This window comes from Hemitrygon akajei, chromosome 10, assembly GCF_048418815.1.
Source record: "Hemitrygon akajei chromosome 10, sHemAka1.3, whole genome shotgun sequence".
Taxonomy (NCBI): domain Eukaryota; kingdom Metazoa; phylum Chordata; class Chondrichthyes; order Myliobatiformes; family Dasyatidae; genus Hemitrygon; species Hemitrygon akajei.
In genome coordinates this window covers 149,101,517-149,124,988 of record NC_133133.1, presented here as the reverse complement: position 1 = coordinate 149,124,988, position 23,472 = coordinate 149,101,517, and the positions used below count along the sequence as shown (strand labels likewise).

At 41.2% G+C, this 23,472-nt stretch overlaps 1 protein-coding gene across 2 annotated transcripts in view; it reads right to left on the bottom strand.

Annotated features, from left to right (window-relative positions):
- Positions 1 to 23,472, bottom strand: part of itfg2 (integrin alpha FG-GAP repeat containing 2) — a 78,731-nt gene that overhangs the window by 33,484 nt on the left and 21,775 nt on the right. For both annotated transcript variants that reach the window (XM_073059351.1, XM_073059352.1), the window contains exons 7-8: positions 18,040 to 18,134; positions 3,398 to 3,451 (exon numbers count right to left, since the gene is read on the bottom strand). In XM_073059351.1, the coding sequence (XP_072915452.1) occupies positions 3,398 to 3,451; positions 18,040 to 18,134 (149 nt within the window). The remainder of the gene's footprint in view (positions 1 to 3,397; positions 3,452 to 18,039; positions 18,135 to 23,472) is intronic.

The window sequence follows — 23,472 nt, the reverse complement described above, 5'->3', positions numbered from 1 at the left end:
TCACTACAACTAAGGCCCAAAAGCTCCCCTGCAAACCACCAATATCAGTGAATTGGATTTGCAGCATTCCACATTAATAATGTTCAACAGGGTCTTGCAATCACAAGAAAAGTGACTAAGATGATCACTCGTTGTTAGATTGCACACCAACTCCTCCCAAGCCTCTTTGACACAGGCAGCAGCATGATCTGCACCAGCTCCTTCAGTTTTTTTGCCAACAAGCAACTCACTAATGGGTCAGACATGCAGTACTTAGAAGTTCATAATGTCCAGCAGGGTCTTGCAATCATAAAAACTGTTTAAAAAGGATATTAACACCTTTGGTTGACCCTGTAGAAGCCAATGCAATTGAATGCGCTACGACCTTACCGGAAGTAAGTGTGTTCAGGCGATATATAGAAGTTCCTACTAAGGAGAGGGCGAAGTTCAACCTACTCTTGGCAAAGGCTGATTGGAGTAGGTTGTTCATGGGTAAAGGGACCTCAAAGAGTGGAAGATTTTTAAAAACAAGATAGCAAGAGCTCAAGATCTACATGTTTCTGTCAGAGTGAAGGGCAAAGCTATCAGGAGGAAGGAACCCCAGATAACAAGAGATATTGAGACTCTGGCTAGGAAAGAGGAGATATGGATCAAATATAGGGAGCTAGGATCAAAGGACTCCCTAAAGATATACTTAGGGGATATAGAAGTACAATTGAGAAGGAAATCAAGAGGGCAAAAAGAGGGTATAAGGTAGCTTTACCAGAGAAGATTCAAGAGAATCCAAAGTCATGACTGCAGATGACATCAAAATTGGTAATATATTGGTCAGAGAAAAGGGTTACGATAGGATATTGATCAACTGGAAAAGTGGAGAAAGAAAAACCAGATGATATTGCAGACAGTGAAGAAGGCTAGCAAGAATTAATGTTTCATCAGCTGGGTAATTAGGCCAAGGGAAATAATAAAATTAGTTTAATTCTGATGAATGTACAATGTTTTGGAAAGTCAAATCAAGGACTTTCACAGTGAGCAGTAGGGCCTGGGGAGTGTTGTAGAACAGAGGGGCCTTGGAATTCAGGTACATGATTCCCTAAAAGTGCAGTCACCAATAGATGAGGTGCAGGAGGTTGCTTTTGCCATGCGGGCCTTCATCAGTCAGATCATTGAGTATAAGTCATGTTGCAGTTGTACAAGATGTTCGTGATGCCACATTTGGTCACCCTGCTATCGAAAAGATGCTATTAAATGGGGAAATAATGCAGAAAAGCTTTACAAGGATATTATCAGGAGTCAAGGGACTGAGTTGGATGAGAAGTTGGACTGAGGAGTGATGTTATACAGGTGTGTAAAACCATGAGGGTCATACATAAAGTGAATGCATTCTGTCTTTTTCCCAGGTTTGGGGAATCAATGTTTAAGGTGAGAAGGGAAAGACTTAACAGGAACTTGAGGAGCAGATTTTTTTTTTAAAAGCAGAGTATGGTACATATATGGAATGAACTGTCAGAGGAAGTGCTGAAGGCAGGTACAATAACAACGTTTAAAAGACAATTAGACAGTTATATGGAAAAGGAAAGGTTTAGAAAGTTATGAGCCAAATACAGGCAAATGGGACTAATTTGGCATCTTGTCAGCATGGACTAGTTGGGCAGAAGGGCCTGTTTCATTGTATTACCCCATGACTCTAAATCACCCATGCCTGTGTATGGTCATACATGGACATCACTGAGACTTGGACAGATGACCAGCACATTAGTGCCTCTAAATTGTCAGCAAGACAAGTTAATCATGTACTCATTATTTTAAATGGCATTATTACTGCTGTGTCATTCATCATTAACACACTGGGATCACTTTTAAATAACAATTCAATTGGACCAACCAAATCAATGAGTATATATCCTGTAGAGTGATTCATTTCCTGACAATCAAAGTTTTTCCACATTAATTGAGAAGTATCTAAGAAGTGTGGTGGAATTCTTTCCACTTGTCAGGATGAGTACAGCTTGGATAGTACTCAAGCAGTTTCGATACCATCGAGGACAAAGCAGCCTGTCGACTGGCATTACTTGTTCCACATTTAGTCCCTCAACAATACAGGCAGTGGCAGCCATGTGTGCATCTTCAAAATGCATTGCATTTACTCACTTATGTTATCCTGACAGTGCTACCTATAACTGTGACCCATACTGCTAAGTAGAACAAGGCCAGAAGGCACATAGAAACATTTCCAACAGCACAGCTCCTGCAAGTAATATCATGACTTGAAAATATACTTCAAGTTTCTTCATTGTCACTGAACTGAATCATAAGACTACGTACAATATGTACACAGCACCATTACGTGAGTAGCTTTACTAGAAGGACTGTAGCAGTTCAAGAAAATCATCCACTACCAGCTCCTCAGCAGGTAATAATTGCTGACATTGTTAGCAACACCTAGATAAATTTTTAAAACTTCATTAATGATTTTGACCATGATCAGACCACATCCACAACCATCCTACGATTCGCCCCATGCCTCACATCAACGTTTAACCACTGTGGGGAAACCCAATTATCAGAAGCTTTCTAAACTTACAATATTCATTTTCATGAAAACTCTACTTTCAGCCAAATACAGACCACATCAGAGTTATTCTCTCTGAAGTATTTAAAGTACCATGCAAAAGTCTTAGGTTGGGGGGGGGGGGGGTAAGTGTGTGTGTGTATATACATATACACAAACATATTTTATTAATATATATGCATGGTATTGCATATTGGTTAAGATAGGATTGTGAAAAGGGCCTTTTTCTCATTAGGAGGTACAGAAGCCTGAAGGCACACACTCAGCAATTCAAGAACTGCTTCTTCTCCTTTGCCATCTGATTACTAAATGGACATTGAACCCATGAATACTACCTCATTTTTTAAATATATATTATTTCTATTTTTGCACAATTTTTAATCTACTCAATATATGTATACTGTAATCGATTGATTTATTATTTTTTTCTTCTATATTATGTACTGCATTGAACTGCTGCTGTTAAGTTAACAAATTTCACAACACATGCCAGTGATAATAAACCAGATTCTGATTGTGGGCAGGAAAACTTATTTATATAAATAAGAGTACTTAGCTTTGTACTAGCTCAGTAGTATTAGAAGTTATTTGGTAGCTGGAAAGACATAATATACAGTACTGTGCAAAAGTCTTAGGCACCCTAGCTATATGTGAGAGACTTGCTCAACTACAACAAACCAAAGGAGTAAAATTATTTCTCAAATTAGTTTCAATATTGTGCACATCAAAAAAATTCTAAATTATGTGCATTTTTATCCGTCACAACTCAAATGTAAATTTATTTATTCCACTCTGAATATTTTGTCATTAATGATTTATACATAGGCATAATAATATTATTTTTACCATCCAATGTGCACAGTGCAAATAAGCCAGACTTGGATGCATCATCACAAGAGCCTATGGAAAAAAAGCAAAAATAATGTTATTTTTATTTATTCAATTGAATATCCTTTAAAATATTATTCCCTTTTCAATTCTTTGTCCTTACACAACAAACATACAAGCAGTCTCGGGCAATCCTGCTAATGCAAATATCAAAATCAGAATCAGAATCAGAATCAGACTTTAATCGCCAAGTACCTAAGCACATACAAGGAATTTACTTCCGGCAGATGTTGTCTCTCTGTTCATAACAATAATAATGATAAATATAAATGAAAATATAGATTATACATACAGGTAGTGCAATCCAAGTAATAGTTAGCCGACAGTTAACCGGCAGTTAACTGTTCAGCAAAGTGACCACAGTAGGGAAAAAACTTCTCCAGTGCCTATTAGTCTTAGTCTGGAGGGATCTGAAGCGCCTACCAGATGGAAGCAGATCAAACAGTCCGTGCGCAGGATGGGAGGAGTCCTTTATGATGTTCCCCACCCTCTTCTTCAACCTGGAAGAGTACAGGTCCACAATAGAGGGCAGGGAGGCTCCAATGATGCGCTCGGCAGTCCTCACTGTGCGCTGTAGTCTGGTTCTATCCTGCTTGGTGGCGGCTCCAAACCACACAATGATGGAGGTGCACAGGACAGACTCAATGACTGCAGTGTAGAACTGCAGCAGCAATTCCTGAGGCAGACCGTATTTCCTCAAGAGCCGCAGGAAATACATCCGCTGCTGGGCCTTCTTCAGGATGGAGCTGATGTTCTGCTCCCACTTCAGATCCTGAGAGATGGTGGTTCCCAGGAACCTGAAGTTCTCCACGGTGGACACAGGGCTGCTGAGGACTGTGAGGGGAGACATAGCGGAGGGATGTCTTCTGAAATCCACTATCATCTCCTTTGTCTTGAGCGTGTTCAGCTCCAGATTGTTCCGACTGCACCAAAGCGCCAGTTGGTCCACCTGCTGTCGATATGCAGACTCATCACTATTCTGGATGAGTCCGATGACGGTAGTGTCGTCTGCAAACTTCAAAAGCTTCACATAGGGGTTGGAGGAGATGCAGTCATTGGTGTAGAGGGAGAACAGCAGTGGAGAGAGGACACACCCCTGGGGGGCGCCGGTGTTGGTGATTCGAATATCCAAGGTGACCTGTCCCATCCTTACCTGCTGACTTCTGTTGGTCAGGAAGCTGTAAATCCAATCGCAGAGGTCAGGTGGCACAGTAAGGTGAGACAGTTTGGAGCAGAGGGTATGAGGGACGATGGTGTTAAACGCCGTTAGTGTTAATGTACATTAAATAGTCTTCAGTTAGCCCTTTAGAAATAACCTGTTAATTTATTCACAGTGCCTCCTCAAAGCAAGAAACCCAAGGTTAGCAAATAAACAAATCTCAATCCAGCCGCTGGTGAAACACACACCAGTACAAAAGTCGTTGATCTCTGTGAAAAATGTTATGAAATGATTTCTTTGCAGAACATTTAAAAACTAAATTGAATTGACCTGTTTGAAGCTTGAGGACTAAACATATTTTCCTGTGCATTCATCTCCAGTTAGCAGCGCTAAAAGCATTATATAGTACAGCTGCATATTCTATTCCATTTTTATTTAATCAAACTTTCAAGGTGAAATGGAACACAGTGCCACTACCTGCTGTAGGCCACTTTGTGGTTCCTGATGGTTGGCAGTAGTCAGTAGCACATCATATTCAGCTTAAAGGCAACATAAATTTGTGGGATTGTTGTGATCATCAATATTGATTTGTTTGTAGCAGTGTTCCTCTTGCTTTAGGGCCAGGATGAGGGAGATAACACAATGAATTATGCGATGCTCAGTTCAAGTCACCAGTATTGCTCTCGAAGTGGGTGAATTAACAGGTGCTTGCAGCTGGATTGTAGATGTCACCATGTGGTTTTGTGCTTTCTATAACAAGGTGTTGGTTAAGATTAGACTGTGCTTGCAGCCATTTTGTTAGAAGTGGATTCCTTTGGAAATTGCTTTCCCTGATGCCTGCATGCTGATCCATCTTACTCAGAGTCGTTCTTTACCAAATTCAATGAGACAAACGCTTATGGTCTAAGCTATGGGGTCAGAGTCCCATGGTCAAAATCACCCAATGGGATCAAACATGAAGAACTTGCCCACCAAATTGATGCTGAAATTTCATTATGAAAAAAGCATACATTAAAAATGCTATTGAACAGAAGGGAACAGGTATGTCACTACCCATCCTGACAGTTTCCAGTGCACCTGAATCTACTGTCACTTTCACAAACATAAGATCAGTCTTCTGGAAGGTGAACCCATGGAAACTATTGGCCCTGGATGGTTTCTATGGCGATGTCCATAGATCCAGTGTAGATCAGCTGGTGGGGTGTTTTTAACCCCTCTCTGTTTCATGCTGTAGCTCCTTCCTGTTTTAAGAAGACCAGTATCGTCTCAGTACCCAAGGAAATAAAAAGATAATGTATCTTAATGATAATCATCCAGTGGCTTTGACATTGACCAACTGAAGTGCGTTGAGAGGCTGGTCATGGCACAGATCAATTGCAGTTTTTCAGACGTTTCAAGGATTCTTCATGCCATCTTGTCGATATTTATTGCTTATTTATTATTTGCACAGTTTGCTTTTGTTTTTGCACATTAGTAGTTGCCCGTCCTGTTGGGTACAGTCTTTCATTGATTCTATTGTGTTCCTTGTATTTACAGTGATTGCCCGCAAGAAGTGAATCTCATGTTTGTACGTGGTGATATATATGTACTTTGATAACAAGTTTCTCTCGAACCTCAACCCACTGCAATTTGCCCACCTCTGAAACAAGTCAATAGTGGAATCCATCTCTCTGGCCCTAAACTCATCTCTGGAGCATCTGGACAGTAAAGACATCTATGTCAGACTATTGTTTATTGACTACAGCTCTGCATTCAATACCATTATTCCAAGCAAACTCATCACCAAACTCTGGAACCTGGGAGTGAATATCTCCATCTGCAACTGGATTCTTGACTTCCTGATGAACAGACCCAAATCAGTAAGGATAGGCAGCAACATCTCCATCACGATTATCCTAAACACTGGTGCTCCACAAAGTTGCATCCTCAGCCCCTACCCTACTCCCTGTACACTCATGACTACATGGCCAGATTCTACTCTAACTCCATCTACAAGTATGCAGACAATACCACCATAGTGGGCCACATCTCAAGTAACAATGACTGAGAATACAGGAAGGAGAGCTCAGTGACATGAAGCCATGACAACAATGTTTCCCTCAATGTCAACAAAACATAAGAGCTGGTCACTGACTTCAGAAAGGGGTGGGGGGTGAGGTGCAGATGGTCCTGTTTATATCAACTGTGTTAAGGTTGAGAGGGTTGGGAGCTTCAAATTCCTAGATATGAACATCACGTCTTGGTTCAACCACATCAACCACTTACTCAGGAGGCTTCAGGAATATGTCCCCCATGACTCTTACCAATTTTTATCGATGCACCATAGGAAACCTTTTGTCTGGATACATAATGGTTTGGTATGGCAACAGCTCTGTGCATGACACAGGAAACTGCAGAGAGATGTGGACACATCTCAGCACATCATGGGAATCAGCCTCCCCTCCATGGACTCTGTCTATACTTCTCACTGCCTCAGTAAAGTGTAATCAAAGACCCCACTCACCTCTTGGCATTCTCCCTTTTCTCCCATCAAGCAGAAGATACAAAAGCCTAAAAGCATATACTACCAAACTCAAGGACTTCCATCCTGCTGTTATCGATTCCTTGAATGGATCTCTCAAACAATAAGATGGATATTTGGTCTCACAATACACCTTGTAATGACCTTGAACTTTATTGTTACCTGCACTGCACTTTTATGATAACTTTTACACTTTATTCTGCGTTGTTATTGCTTTTTTTTTTACTTTATTCTAGGTCAATGCTCTGTGCAATGATTTGATCTATACAAACAATATGAAAGACAAGTTTTTCACTGAAAATTTGTATATGTAACAATAACAAACCAAAAGCAACACTATTCAGTGTTAAATGCAATTGCAACTTTCTTTCCAAAATTGAGATAAGGGATAAGGTGTCCTCAAATTAAAATATTTAATTAATCAATAAATCAAAATACTTATTGTCCAGAAGTCTTAAATATTCACCCCATTTTCCTCAAATAGCTCCTATCTATATACCTGTTTTAAAACCTTTTAAATGTTGTCCTTGAATCATTTCATCTGTCTACCCAGTTATCTCTTCTCTTGACAGAGCTGTGTCAAGCTTGCAAATGACAAGGCCTCCTTCATGTACCCAAATGAGTTCACCTGGGGCTAAACATGAAGAATGTTTACCTGGAAGAGGACACTAATGTTGGGTTATCTCTCCTTCCAGTGAATTTGGTAATCTTGAAGGGTGGTATTGGTGGCATCTTTCCAGACCAATTTTTTTAAAAAGCTGCATCCTTTCCTCAAAAACTACGTTCAGTCTTTCTTGTTATAGTGTTGCACTTCACTTCCAAAAAACCTCTGGTGCAAAGACTGCTAATCATCAAAGTTCAAAGTAAAATTTATTATGAGAGTACATACATGTCCCCACATCACCCTGAGACTCTTTTGCAGCAGGCATACTTGGTAAAGGATCTGTATTGTGCAAATGCAGATAATAAACAAGTAGTAATAAAAAACGACTATGAAATAAATGAGTGTAGTTATCACCTTTTGTTCAAGAGCCTGATGGTTGAGGGGTAGTAACTGTTCTTGAACCTGGTGGTGTGAGTCCTGAGGCACCTGTACCTTTTACCTGATGGCAGCAGCAAGAAAAGAACATGGTCTGGGTGGTGAGGATCTTTGATGATGGATGCTGCTTTTGTACCCCAACATTTCATGTAGATGTGCTCAGTGGTTGGGAGGTCTTTACCCATGATGTACTGGGCCAAATCCACTACCTTTTGCAGGATTTTCTGCTCAAAGGCATTGGTGTTCCTATACCAGGCCGTAATGCAGCCAGTCAGCACACTTTTCACCGCACATCTATTGAACTTTGCCATGGTTTTGGTGACATGATTAATCTCCACAGATTCCTGAGGAAGTATAGGCACTGTTGTGTTTTCTTTGCAATTATATTTGTATGATAGGTCCAGTACAGGTCCGCTGAGATAAAGAGCAGTTCAACTGAGATAAAGAGCGTCGGTGCGGGCAGCAGAGCGGGAGCAAGGAGTGCTCGAGGTCGACAGACGACTGGAGATCAGAGAATCAGAGGATCAGCTGTTGTAGGTAGGCCGAAACCGTTGGACCTACCTGGACAGTACCTGAAGAGGAAGGTAAAACTGCGCAAGCGCGGGTGACGTCAGCGGCGAGCACGGAGTTTAAAAAGAGGCCCACTTTCAGGAGCGGGCAGCGGAGTGCTGGGCTTTGGCTCAGCGGGCTTCGGCGCAAGGGGACTTCGGTGAGAGGAAATCAGTGAGCCTGAGTACGTGCTTGCTGAGGTAAAAAAGGTAAGGTCGGTAGGTACTTTTTTCATTTATTCTGACTAATCTGGGATCAGGTAATGGGGGAGACAGTTAGAGCAGTGGTGTGCTCCGTATGCAGTACGTGGGAGGTCAGGGTCAACACAGTTGTCCCTGATGACCACACCTGCAAAAGGTGCATCCAGCTGCAGCTCCTATCAGACCGAGTAAGGGAAATGGAGCAGGAGCTGGATGAACTACGGATCATTCGGGAGGCAGAGACAGAGATAGATAAGAGTTATCGGGAGGTAGTCACACCGAAAAGACAGGAGGTAGGCAAATGGGTGACTGTCAAGAGAGGCAGGGGGAGCAGACAGAGAGAGCAGAGCACCCCTGTGGCCGTTCTCATCAACAATAAGTATACCGTTTTGGATACTGTTGGTTGGGATGACCTACCAGGAACAAGTTGCAGTGGTCCTGTCTCTGGCACTGAGGTTGGACCCTCGACTAGGAAGGGGAGGAGGGAAGAGAAGACAGCGATAGTGATAGGGGATTCTATAGTCAGGCGGGCGGATAGGAGATTTTGTGGGGAAGATCGGGAGTCTCGGATGGTATGTTGCCTCCCTGGTGCCGGGGTCCGGGACATCTCAGATCGGGTGCAGGTTATTCTTGAGAGGGAGGGCAAGAACCCAGATGTTGTGGTCCATGTAGGGACCAACGACGTGGGTAGGATGAGTGAGGGGGTCCTGCGTAGTGAGTTCAGGGAGTTAGGTGCGAAGCTGAAGGGCAGGACCTCCAGGGTAACAATCTCAGGATTGCTACCTGTGCCACGTCCGAGTGAGGCAAGGAACAGAAGGATTATACAGATTAATACGTGGCTGAGAGGATGGTGCAGGAGGGAGGGCTTCAGGTTTGTAGATAATTGGGCTTTGTTCCAGGGAAGGTGGGATCTGTTCCGACGGGACGGCTTATACCTGAACTGGAGCGGTACTAACATTCTTGCAGGAAAGTTTGCTAGTGCTGCTCGGGGGGTTTAAACTAAATTTGCAGGGGGCAGGGATCCAGAATGTGAGAGAGAATAGCAAGATGAAGAATAAAGGACAGGTGGGGACTACACGGTTCCGGAATATTAAGTGTGTAGTAGAGAAAGGTGAGGCGGAACAAGTGACAAGGAGGACACATGTATAGAGGGATGGTCTGACAGAACATGGAGTTAAATGTGCAGAAAGAATAAGTAAATTTAGGAAGGACAACAAAATTCAAGGGACGTATAGCCCAATGGGAGTTCGGGGAGCTGGGTTAAGCACAATAGGCAGTGATTTAAACAGAGAGGAGAAATGGGCTAAAAATTCTATATCTGAATGCATGAAGTGTCAGAAATAAGGCGGATGAGCTTGAAGCTCAGGTGCAAATGAATAACTATGATGTTGTTGGGATAACGGAGACATGGCTGCAGGGAGATCAGACCTGGGAAATGAATGTACAAGGGTATACGTGCTATCGTAGGGACAGAAATGTGGGCAGAGGGGGTGGGGTGGCCCTGTTGGTGAGGAATGAGATTCAGTCCTTTGCAAGGGGGGACATAGGATCAGGAGAAGTAGAGTCTGTGTGGATAGAACTGAGGAACAGTAAGGGCAAAAAGACCCTAATGGGTGTTGTCTACAGGCCCCCAAACAGTAGCATGGATATTGGGTGCAAGTTGAATAGGGAGTTAACATTGGCATGTGGCAAAGGTAATGTCACAGTAGTTACGGGGGATTTCAACATGCAGGTGAACTGGGAGAATCAGGCTGGTGCTGGACCCCAGGATAGGGAGTTTGTAAAGTACCTACGGGATGCATTCTTGGAACAGCTTGTACGAGAGCCAACCAGGGACAAGGCTATTCTGGATTTAGTGTTGTGTAATGAACAGCATTTGATAAGCGATCTTGAAGTAAAGGAGCCATTAGGAGGTAGTGACCATAATACGATAAGTTTTTATCTGCAATTTGAGAAGGATAAGGGCAGATTGGAGGTGTCAGTGTTGCAGTTGAACAAAGGAGACTATGGAGCCATGAGGGAGGAGCTAGCCAAAGTTAAATGGACGGATATCCTAGCAGAAAAGACAGTGGAACAGCAATGGCAGGTATTCTTGGGAATAATGCACAAGGTGCAAAATCAGTTCATCCCCCGGAGAAGGAAGGATTCAAAGGGGGGGAAAGGGGCCACAATGGTTGACAAAGGAAGTCAGAGATTGCATAGCATTAAAAAAAAAAGTATGACAGAGCTAAGGTGAGTGGGAAGACAGATGATTGGGAAATTTTTAAGGAACAACAGAACTTAACTAAAAAGGCAATATGGGGAGAAAAAATGAGGTACGAACGCAAGCTAGCCAGGAATATAAAGAAGGATAACAAAAGCTTTTTTAGGTATGTGAAGAGAAAGAAGATAGTTAAGAACAATGTTGGGCCCTTGAAGAATGAATTGGGTGAAATTGTTATGGGAAACAGAGAAATGGCAGAAGAATTTAATACCGTAAGTACTTTAGATCTGTCTTCACTAGGGAAGACACAAGCAATCTCCCAGATGTATGGATGGGCCAAGGACATAGGGTAACAGAAGAAATGAAACAGATTGACATTAGGAAGGAAACGGTGATGAGTAGACTGATGGGACTGAAGGCTAACAAATCCCCAGGTCCAGATGGTCTGCATTCTAGGGTACTAAAGGAGGTGGCTCTGGAAATTGCGGATGCATTGGTAATCATTTTCCAATGTTCCTTAGATTCAGGATCAGTTCCTGGGGATTGGAAAATGGCTAATGTTATCCCACTTTTTAAGAAAGGAGGGAGGGAGAAAACAGAGAACTATCATCCTGTCAGCCTAACGTCAGTAGTGGGTAAGATGCTAGAGTCCATTATTACAGATGAAATAGTGGCATATCTAGATAGCAGTGATAGGATTGGGCCGAGCCAGCATGGATTTACCAAGGGCAAATCATGCTTGACTAATCTATTGGAGTTTTTCGAGGATGTAACCAGGAAGTTAGACAAGGGAGATCCAGTGGATGTAGTGTACCTCGATTTTCAGAAGGCATTTGATAAGGTCCCACATAGGAGATTGGTGGGTAAAATCAGAGCTCATGGCATTGGGGGGAAGATATTGACATGGATAGCAAACTGGTTGGCAGATAGAAAGCAAAGGGTAGCGGTGAATGGGTGTTTCTCGGAATGGCAGGTGGTGACTAGTGGGGTGCCACAGGGCTCGGTATTGGGACCACAGCTGTTTACGATTTACATCAACGATTTAGATGAAGGCATTGAGAATAACATCAGCAAGTTTGCTGATGATACTAAGCTGGGTGACAGTGTGACGTGTGATGAGGATGTTAGGAGAATTCAGGGTGACTTGGATAGGCTGGGTGAGTGGGCAGATACTTGGCAGATGATGTTTAATGTGAATATGTCTGAGGTTATCCACTTTGGGAGTAAGAACAGGAAGGCAGATTATTATCTGAACAGTGTAGAGTTAGTTAAGGGAGAAATACAAAGAGATCTAGGAGTCTTTGTTCATTAGTTACTGAAGGTGAATGAGCAAGTGCAGCAGGCAGTGAAGAATGCTAATGGAATGTTGGCCTTTATTACAAAGGGAATTGAGTACAAGAGCAAGGAAATCCCTTTGCATTTGTACAGGACCCTGGTGAGACCACACCTGGAGTATTGTGTACAATTTTGGTCTCCAGGGTTAAGGAAGGACATCCTGGCTGTAGAGGAAGTGCAGCATAGATTCACAAGTTTAATTCCTGGGATGTCCGGACTGTCTTACGCAGAAAGGTTAGAGAGACTGGGCTTGTACACGCTGGAATTAAGGAGATTGAGAGGGGATCTGATTGCAACATATAAGATTATTAAGGGATTGGACAAGATAGAGGCAGGAAATATGTTCCAGATGCTGGGAGAGTCCAGTACCAGAGGGCATGGTTTGAGAATAAGGGGTAGGTCATTTAGGACAGAGTTAAGGAAAAACTTTTTCTCCCAGAGAGTTTTGGGGGTGTGGAATGCACTGCCTCAGAAGGCAGTGGAGGCCAATTCTCTGGATGCTTTCAAGAAGAAGCTAAGTAGGTATCTTATGGATAGGGGAATCAAGGGATATGGGGACAAGGCAGGAACCGGGTATTGATAGTAGATGATCAGCCATGATCTCAGAATGGCGGTGCAGGCTCAAAGGGCCGAATGGTCTACTTCTGCACCTATTGTCTATTGTCTATAACTGCCTGCAGCATCAAGATCACCCAAAACTCAGTCATCAAGCTGCAGAGTGCAGAAGATGCTTGCAGTTGTGTATACTGCACTCAAACACTAAGCTCCAAATCATCATCCACTCATTCACTGAAGCAAAAGAGACAACAACATGCCTTATACTCAACAATCACTTGTTAAAGTTCCTCTACCAACCTGCGCCAGCAGCACCATACTACCTTTGGAAACCAAAATATATTAGCCTTTAAGGAACAGCCTGGTGTGAAAGCTGGAGACTCTATAACAGACTCTTGATCAGAGCAGTGGGAAATCTACCATTTCAATTTGAAATTTTACTGCCCATCAGTGGATCTTGGTAAAGAACAATTTACATTAGATTCATATAAACTGAGACGTAATCAGTATATCTGAACTGAGGAGCAAACATCTGAAATCCGAACAAATTTCACACATGCCTCCCTCATCCTAACCCACCTAAAATAATACTCATCTAATTATCTGAAATATCAAGGTCTCCATTTTTAATTTTTTTACAGTTAAAATTGTAGTAATTAACTTCAGCAGAGTTGTTACTGAAACATGATATCAGAACAAGTACATGAAGTGTTCTTTATTTTCCTTATATTCTGTACAAGATTGTACAGGTTGTACAGGTAAACGTCACTTGGCCCAAATTAACTAACCCTTTGAGGAAGTTTGGTAACTCTAACTCTATCTTATATTGCTGGTTTTGTATAACATTTCAGACTTTGAAGATCAATCCTTACATGAAACAAGTATTTTCCCAGCATTAAATGTTTTAAAACTGTGCTTTTCTGAATGTATCTATCTAGCTTCATTAAACTTTTTTTCTTTTTCCCCTTTCACAAGTCCCCATACAATTCTTTCAAAACTTTGATCAAATAGAAATATAACAAAAAGAGACATTAAACAGTTGTTCAGAAAAAGAAGAATCTAGTGCTTTCTCGGCTTATATGACGAATAAACTCTTCTCGGGCTTCCAGCAGCCAGGTACAGGTATCGATTATAACCAAGGCTTCAATGACAAACTCTGCCACCTTCATCAGAGATGATACCTGGATATGTCTAGTCTGGTGGTATTTATACCCCCATAGTCCATCCCTCCTGACTGGTTAGTCCTCATCCAATCAGTTTTCTGTTCTCCTATCTTATATACAGTGGAGCAAGGCCTTCATCTTTATTGAAAGTCTTTTCCTCTGGTTTCATTTCAATGGCTTCCTTTACCAGGTGTTCCCAAAATCCATAGGCGCAACACAGTAGTTTTGTGCTGCCGAGGTCAATCCTATGGCCATTGCAAATGCAGTTTTCTGTTACTGCCGATTTCTCCAGGTACCTAAACGGATACACCTCCTGTGCTCCTTGTCTAGCTGATATATGCTGCTCTGCATTCACAGGGAATCCTGTAAATGTCAGCCGATCTGAGTCCCAGGTCACCTTTGACCCACATAAGCTGTGATTTGAGCTTCCTTACAGGTTCGTGAATGGTATTAATCCAGCATTTCTTCAGGATCCTAGCAATCTTTCTGAAACCATGGATAGGGATGACAGGCAGTAGCGACAGATTCCTCTTCGTTGCTAGGTTTCCTGCTTTTTCTGTCAGCCCTTTCAAGGGCCTGATTAATTTTCTTCACCTTGTAGCCATTCTACAGGAACATTGTGCGTAATCGTCTTATTTCTTCAGGGATTCTCTCCAGGGCTGAAATAGTCTTTCCATGGTTAATCAAAGTAGAAAGAACCGCTCTACATCGGGAGGTGTGATGGTAGCTGTTATTGTTGAGGTATAAGTCCCTGTGAGTGGGTTTCTGATAGACGCCATATCTGGGGCTACTGTCTGGTTTCCGTCGTATAGAATGTCCAGGAATGGGAGGCAACCATTTTTCTCCATCTGTACTGTAAATTGAATGCTTGGATGTATACTGTTCAGATGGTCGTGGAACTGTTGGAGTGCCTGGAGTTGCTACCGCCTGTCCTCTCTATATTTCCATGACTTCTGGAAGGATTGCCAAGATCCAGAAGAAATACCATCAAAGATGACCTGGGACTCTGGTCTGCTGGCATTTACAGGATTGCCTGTGAATGTGAAGCAGTGTTTAATTGGCCACATGGGACGCACAATGCAAACCCACATCACGGAGCGCAGGAGGTGCATCCATTTGGATTACCTAGAGAAATCAGTGGTAGCAGAACATTGCTTTCAAAATAGCCTTAGGATTGACTTCGTCAGCACAAAACTACTGTGCTGCGCCAATGTCTTTTGGGACTGCCTGGTAAAGGAAGCCATTGAAATAAAACCAGAGGAAAAGAATTTTAACAAACATGAAGGTCCCACTCCAAGTAAGAATTGTGATTTGATTGTAAATAAGGTGGGAGAGCAGAAACTTGATTGGATGACAACTAACCAATCAAGCAAGATGGACTGCAGGGGTTTAAATACCACTGGACTAGACCGGCCCAGCCATCATCCCAGAGGAAGATGGCAAAGTTTGTCATCAAAACATCAAGTTATAATCAACACCTGCACCTGGCTGGAAGCCAAAGAAGAGTTTAACAATTGTTCAAGTTTAGGTTTAAAATTAGTTGAAGGTACAAAGCCTAAAAGAAGAAATTTCTCCCAGTACACTATCCAACATTCATCTTTCAGCCAGCATCACTACGTCTGTTTAAGTGGTCCACTATCTCATTCCTGACAGGAGACCTTGCTAAGTGCAAAACTTACTGGTATACTTAATTACTGTGCTTCTAGTTAGTGGGTATATAATAGGAACTAACTATTTCAAAGCCATAAATACAGATAAAAAAATCACAATACTCTGTTCCAAAGGATTCTGGTTTATCAGACCCAGATATAAATAACTTTTCATATCAGATATTATTATATTGTGCAACTCATTGACAGTGAAAGATGCTATGTCTTTCTTCTAATATGCTTGTATTTTTATATGCCAATTAATTTTCAGTAATGCTTCTTAGGGAATAGCTCATATTAAACTGAACATAAATACATATTAAGGCAGTCATGAAGACATAATATTGATGGCTGCTGTGCCAAAAAAGACATATACCTAATTGAACAGTTGAATAAATATACAAGATGAAAGTGAGCAATAACAAATAACTGTGAAAGTTTGTGAAATCTCAAGCAATTTTTCAATATTATTCTGATTGCAATGCATTTTTATGCCATAATTCAACATATAGTCGGCCCTCCGTATCTGCAGGGGTTTGGTTCCGGGACCCCACCCCATGGATACCAAATTCTACAGATACTCAAGTCCCGTATATAAAATGGCGTAGTATTTGCATATAACCTACGCACATCCTCCCGTATACTTTATATCATCTCCAGATTACTTATGATACCTAGTATAATGTAAATGCTATGTAAATAGTTGTTATACTGTATTGTTTAGGGAATAATGACAAGAAAATAAAAGTCTGTACATGTTCAGTACAGACGCAACCATCGTAGCTCTTCTGGGAACGCTAATGCTGCCTCGGCATCAGCAGATGCCGATTCTCCTGTGATCTTTAAGTTCTTGAAGCTATAGCGATTTACATAGTTAGCCAGCCATCCCTTACTAGCCTTAAACTCCTTCCTCTCGCTCACAACACAAGTAGCGAACAAACGAGATGTGAGGCAAACAATGCTCAAACAACAAGAAAGTTCTAATCATCTCTAGATTACAGTACTTTACCCTCCCTCCTTGCCTTTGAGGAACTGCTTTGACGACTTAATTGCTTTTTAGGAGCCATTTTTTCACAGAAACAAAGGATGCACACAACACAAGTAGCGACCGAACGAGACGCAAGGCGAACAATGCTCAAACAACGAGAGCTGGAGAGAGAACTTCTGTTTTTTTTCCTATCTCCATCTGCGGTTGGTTGAATCCGCAGATACGGAGGGCCAACTGTAGTTTCAGGTTACAAATCGGGACTTACTTAAAAATGGTAGCATAACAGCAAGAGAATTTTATAAAGTTTACCTTATTGCCAATAGTACTTCAACTTCTGAAAGTAACATAGAGACTGAAATACAAACATATTGTTTGTGGCCACTGCAAAATCCTCAAGGCGTGTCCCATAATTAACAATGTTGCTTGAACTTGTCATTACTTTCTAGCCATTAACTAATACATCAGGAGGGTGAATTAAAGTGATTGCTTGAATGTTCAAAAATTTCAGGACTGTTTAAATCATGATACACTGGCAGAATACATGGAATCAAACAACCATAGTAATGTCACAAGAAGAGAAAATCTGCAGATGCTGGAAATCTGGGCAACACACACAAAATGCTGGAGGAACTCAGCAGGCTAGGCAGCATCTATAGAAAAAAACGGTCAACGTTTTGGGCTGAGACCCTTCAGCAGGACTGGAGAAAAAAAGCTGAAGAGTAGATTTGAAAGGCGGAAGGAGGCATTACTGGAAGTTTGAAATCAATGCTCATGCTATCAGGTTAGAGGCTACCCAAATGGAATATAAGGTGCTCCTCCAACCTATGTTATCACGACAGTGGAGGAGGCCATGGATGGACATAGCGGAATGGGAAATGGAATTAAAATGGGTTGCCACTGGGATAATAATGTATTTTAAAACTGAGCTGGAGCACACAAAATGGCCCTATCCAAGAAAGCACATTGTATATACATACCGTGTAGAGTTAATTACTGAAAAATAGTCTATCTTCAAATTCAAATATGCTATATATTGTACACAACATCCAGATCACATGTGACCATTTACCTGGCCAAGTGACTATTTATTAAGATTTAATACCCGTAAGAATGCTGAGGTGGATAACCATGTTTAATCTGTACATAACCATGTTTAGCAACTAGGCAAGAGTAATTAACCAGCAATGTCTTCTGTTAATTTGTTAACTGCTAGGAGTATGAAATGGCTCATAGACATACCTCTGTTTATGCTACCAATCAAATGAGTGGAAACATTCTTATTATGAATCCGGCCTGAAGTCTGGTGTAGAATCACATCCCGAATGAGGCCTTCACTGCAAGAGCAAAAAGGACACTCAGTGTACTCAAAAGGAAGAAATTTAATCAGGAAATGAAGTTGCTCTATGAAGAGCAGCACAGCCACAAGGAACACTCTTGATAGCTGTAGATGTAAATGTGAAATCCACTATGTGGACCAAGCTGTGGTACCACAATCCGTTAATCAACTGCATAAAATTAATCAAAGTAAATGAGACTTTCAAGTGCAATATTCTACCAACCACATTACAAGCCACTACTGCATTCATTCAACTGCTGTCAAACACCTACCACAATTCCATCAATCAGGACCCAAAGATTGAAGCTTTCCTTCACAGAATTAGCCCTGTTGTGGGTATCATATCCACAGTTTGCAATTTAACTATTGCAACACATCACTAATTATAGTGTATTAACAGTCAGTGACATTCCTTTCTCTTACAGCCAACACAGGAGCCAAGGACAGTGGAAATGCTATTTCGGAGAAGGGCAAAACCACTCCTATATCCTGCTGTCTTCAAGTCAGATGAGGAAATTGAAGGTCAAAACATTGGTGCATTGGGAATTCTGTCATTAAATGGACATTTAATGTTGGAGAGCTGGGAGGAATTCAGAAACAACTTGGGACAGACAGGACTTTATGCAGAACTTGAAGACCAAACCTTCCACGACAGAAGTGGTGGCCAACACCATCAGCACAAATTCGAACTCAGTTATGATGCTGCATGTAAAAGACAGGAGTAGCTAATGCTTGGTTGAGCTCCGATAATGACTCAATATGGCATTGAAAGCTCGGAATGCTATCAAGCCTCATTATCTTCCTGCAATTCAAGCTCAGAATGCTGTTAATATGTCTATGGATCACAGTATGGAATTTGATGTGCCCTAACACAGCAGCCCAGCAACATGTCATTCAATAGATTACTGACTCAGTACATAGGAAAGGGTTTTGACTCAGTAGAATCCCATCTTTTACCAAGAGTGAAAAGGGGAAGCATAATATTGAGAACTTCCCCACATTTCCTCATTACTTCGACATTACGGTTCTTCATTGTTTTATTCCCACCCAGCAGTATGTGGGAATATTTTCAGGAAAAGGTTACAGCAATTCATCATCATCTCTTCAAGAGCAATAAGGATGGTAACACTGACCTTGTCAGCAATACTCATATTCTGTAAATTAATAATAAAATTAAATACAAAGCATGACTGAAATAGGGTGTTACCAAACTTATCATGCTTTTTCAATTTCTCATGAGCCCCAGTAATATTAGACTTCAAAGAGATCATGATATTAATGGTACTCCTCTGCCATATAGTGGCAGAGAAATGCTACTGCAACTTAATAGATACCACTACTATACAAACTCACTATACAAGATAGAGCAGACTGCAATACCCAAAGATCACCCAAACTTACTTAAATATAGACACAGCCCAATAAAAAATTAACAAGAGCAGCAGGTTTTAAAATGATCAGTACAAAAAGAAGTGGGAAGAAACACTTGCAATTTATGTATCACAGCATAGAAAAGACAACCATATTTTACATCAGATGTTAATACACTAGTGCTGTCAATTCCATTTGATTTTGTCTTCCTATGTTCCTGTATAAACTACTAGTTATTCTTGATTTTCAAAGCAAGTTAAAAGGAAGAGTTTAATTTCATTTGTCTCCCTCACTTTCTCATGTCATTCCGAGTACTTACTACTTTTGAAGTACCTATTTATTTGTAAACAAACATTTTGCTCTGTGTACACTAAAACCCTGTAACACTGCATACAAGTGTAGGGCTGTCAATACCATTAACTGTGGTGTTAAACTGTTCAGGCTAACAAAATGGCTTCTCTGTAATGTTACTTAATGCTGTAATGGGTTTCTGTAGCTGGAATGTTTGGGTTATAACTGCAGATAAGGGAGAAACTAACCAATGAAGAATTGTTATGCTATCTTGTATGTGTGAGCTGAGCGGGAGGCCGCGGTCTTTTTCGGGAGGCGAGCAAGGAGGACGGACGTGTGAGGAGCAGACAGAGGTTCCAGGGCGGCGGATACTGGACGTCGACAGTTCGGACAGTGGCCGAAGGCTCGGAAAGTTGTTGTGGATGGAACAGGAGAAATGAGCTCCAACGTATTAAAATATTATGTGCACAAACTGATAAACTTACTGATTTGGCGCCTTTAGGTTATCTGTTTCTAATAAACCTATCACTAAGAAATAACTATAAAGTTGTAATTATTTACTCGCCTTTGGTGTATTGTCTGGTGTTTGTGTTGCGAGCGTGTACTGGGGGGGCATTACACCGTATTTACATGGAAGTATTGCACTGTCAGCGGGGCGACGGCAGTTCACCCTAGGCAAACGGGGGGTAAATTGGGGGCAAAGATGCTACACAGGGATGCTAAAAGGCACTCCTTTTAGGTGTTAACTTACATAAGGTCACACATACCCTGAATTGTATTGGAACTGCAAGTGTTCAGAAGACTGTGATATCAATTCTGAGAAGGCAATCCAAGAACTTTATTAGGATCCAAATATGTCACAAAGGTAGTTTAACATGCAGAACCATTAAACAACAGTTTCCTGATTACCTTTTAAGTCAAAACAACAAAAAAAACAACTCCTTGTTGAAGCAGTGTCCACCAGCCCAAATGGATAACATAATGTAAGCACGCCTCATGTCCCAATTAAAGCAGTATAGTGTCCCAAAAAAAAGGGAATCCCAGCTATTTCTGTGATTTGTTTTTGTTCTTTAAGAGTTGTTCCAAATAACCAGCTGCCCAATTCACTGTTAGCCTAATTAACTGGAATCCACAGTATTCCTTTTTATTCATTGAATTTGATTCTTTACAATTTGTTTTTATCTCTAATGCTATTTCAAACAACAATGTAAAGTTGCTAAGAAGATTCATTTAGAAGCATAAGACTAACTCGTCTGTGGAATGAAGATGAAATAAGATTATTTTCTGTCAAAATGTAAACAGCCTCATCACAATACCACACTTTAAAGTTGTGAATGCCTTATAGGCTGCAGCAGAGACCTACTAGAACAACTCCAGGTTTAGAATAGAAACACCACGGATATTTTCCTTTATCTGAGGGGAGGGGAGGAAGAAATATAAACTGATAGGTGAAACTCAGAGAGGGGAAGGGTGGAATAAAGAGCTGGGAAGTTGAGTGGTGAAAGAGATACAGGGCTGGAGAAGGGTAAATTTAAGAGGAGAGGTCAGAAGACATGGAAGAAAAAAAAGGGGGAGGAGCACCAAAGGGAGGTGATGAGCAGGCAAGGAGATAAGGTGAGAGAGGGAACTTCCGGTAATGCCTTCTCTATTCCCCAACCCCCTTTCCTCCATTATGTATTAGGGTGGAGCTAACTCAAGGCTGGCTTGAGATTCTCAAGCTTTGAACATTAACTTGAGCCACATTCCAAAGAATTCTCATGGCTGGTGTCTGAAATGCAGTCTCTCAATGCCAGGCTTAGTGACTGAATTTGGAGGAGTATTTTACTGCTAATTTGCACTTCTCTACATAATAATCAGAAACCAAAATTTTAGCTTGAAGTACTGGTCCACAACATTTATATGAGGAAGAGAAGTTTTATCACTAGAGTACTTGCTCTAGTTTCCACCTGCTGAGAGATATGGAGTAGGACTCAAAACTAACCCTTGTGACTTAGAGGTGGAGTGTCACTAATAAATCCAAACATCGTTTCAATAGCACGACTGATGCACAAAATGTACAATTGTCTTTTAAGGAGAGCAACACAAAAAAAATTGACAGTGGAGTTTTTGTTTTGTGTGTTGCTCCACATTTCCAGAGTCTACAGTTTATTCTTGTCTCCATTTTAAGGACAGCAGCCTGGTATGGAAAATTGTAATTGCATATCTATTTCACCATTTTATAATTCCACATCAGGTTTCCCTTCCAACATATTTCTCAACACCAAGACCATTCCTGCAGCTCACAAGAACAGATGTTGACCTTGAGGGACTTTGCATGGAAAGCCTTCACAGTAGTAACAACACTAACAGATGGCCCAAGATCAGACCACACAGAGTTGCTTATTTAAGTAAAAATATTTTGTTTCTCACAGAAGGGCATATCCTTGGGATATATGCTCACTGGCCACTTTTTTAGGTAGCAAATAAAATGGTCAGTGAATGTATGTGGTCTTCTGCTGCTATAGCCCATCTACTTGAAGATTCAATGTGTTCTGCATTCAGAGATGCTGTTCTACACACCAATGTTGAAATGTGTGGTTATTTTAGTTACTGTCGTCTTCCTTTCAGCTTGCCATTCTCAGTTTAACAGTTTAGCCATTCTCTGATCTCTCTCATTAGCAAGGCATTTTTGCCCACAGAACCACCACTCACTGGATTTTTTTTTGTTTGTCACCATTCTCTGTAAACTCTGGAGACTATTCTGCCTGAAAATCCCAGGAGATTAGCAATTTCTGAGATATGCAAACCAGCCCATCTGGCACCAACTATCATTCCACAGTCAAAGTCACTGAGATCTCACTCACTCACACTCTCTCTCTCTCTCTCTCTCTCTCTCCACCCCCCCCCCCTCCCTCCCTCTCTCTCTACAGGCCAGGCAACACCTATGGCCAAAACCCAAAACGTCAAGCATGCTTTTCTTCCATAGATGCTGCCTGGCCTGCTGAGTTCCTCCAGCATTTTGTGTGTGTTGCTTGGATTTCCAGCATCTGCACATTTTCTGTTGTTTTAGATCACATTTCTTCTCCATTCTGATGTTTGGTCTGAACAACTGACCCTTTTGACCATGCCTGCATGCTTTTATGCACTGAGTTGCTGCCATATGATTGGCTGATTAGATATTTGCATTAATGAGCACCTAATACAGCGGCCATTGAGTGCAACTTGCCACATTTACCTTCTAAGATCATGAACTTCAAATAAAATCAATTAGTTTCACGATGCATAGCAACTTGCTGACTACTTTCTCAGGACAAGGCAAATTTCAGAAGCAATGATCATCCTATCAGAGACTTCTGCAATCCTCAAAGTCTTATTTATTAAAAAGAAAAGAAGAAAAACAAGTAAAAATATGTGGAAAGTTCTTGAATAAGTAAGTAAATCAAATCAAAAAGCCTCAAAATAAATCAGAATAAACCTAGGCAAATAAATTCAACGTGAGGAAATCACTGCTCCCAGTTGTGACTTATCAAATTCATACAAAGAAGCAATCAAAATAGAAGGAAGCAAATCCCTACTTAACTTTCATGAACTTTAAGTGTGTCTTTTATAAATTCTCTGGTACTATTGACCTGTAAGAAATTATTTTAAAGTGTGCACTATGCACAATACCATAGCTTGGACATCAAAAAGGATCG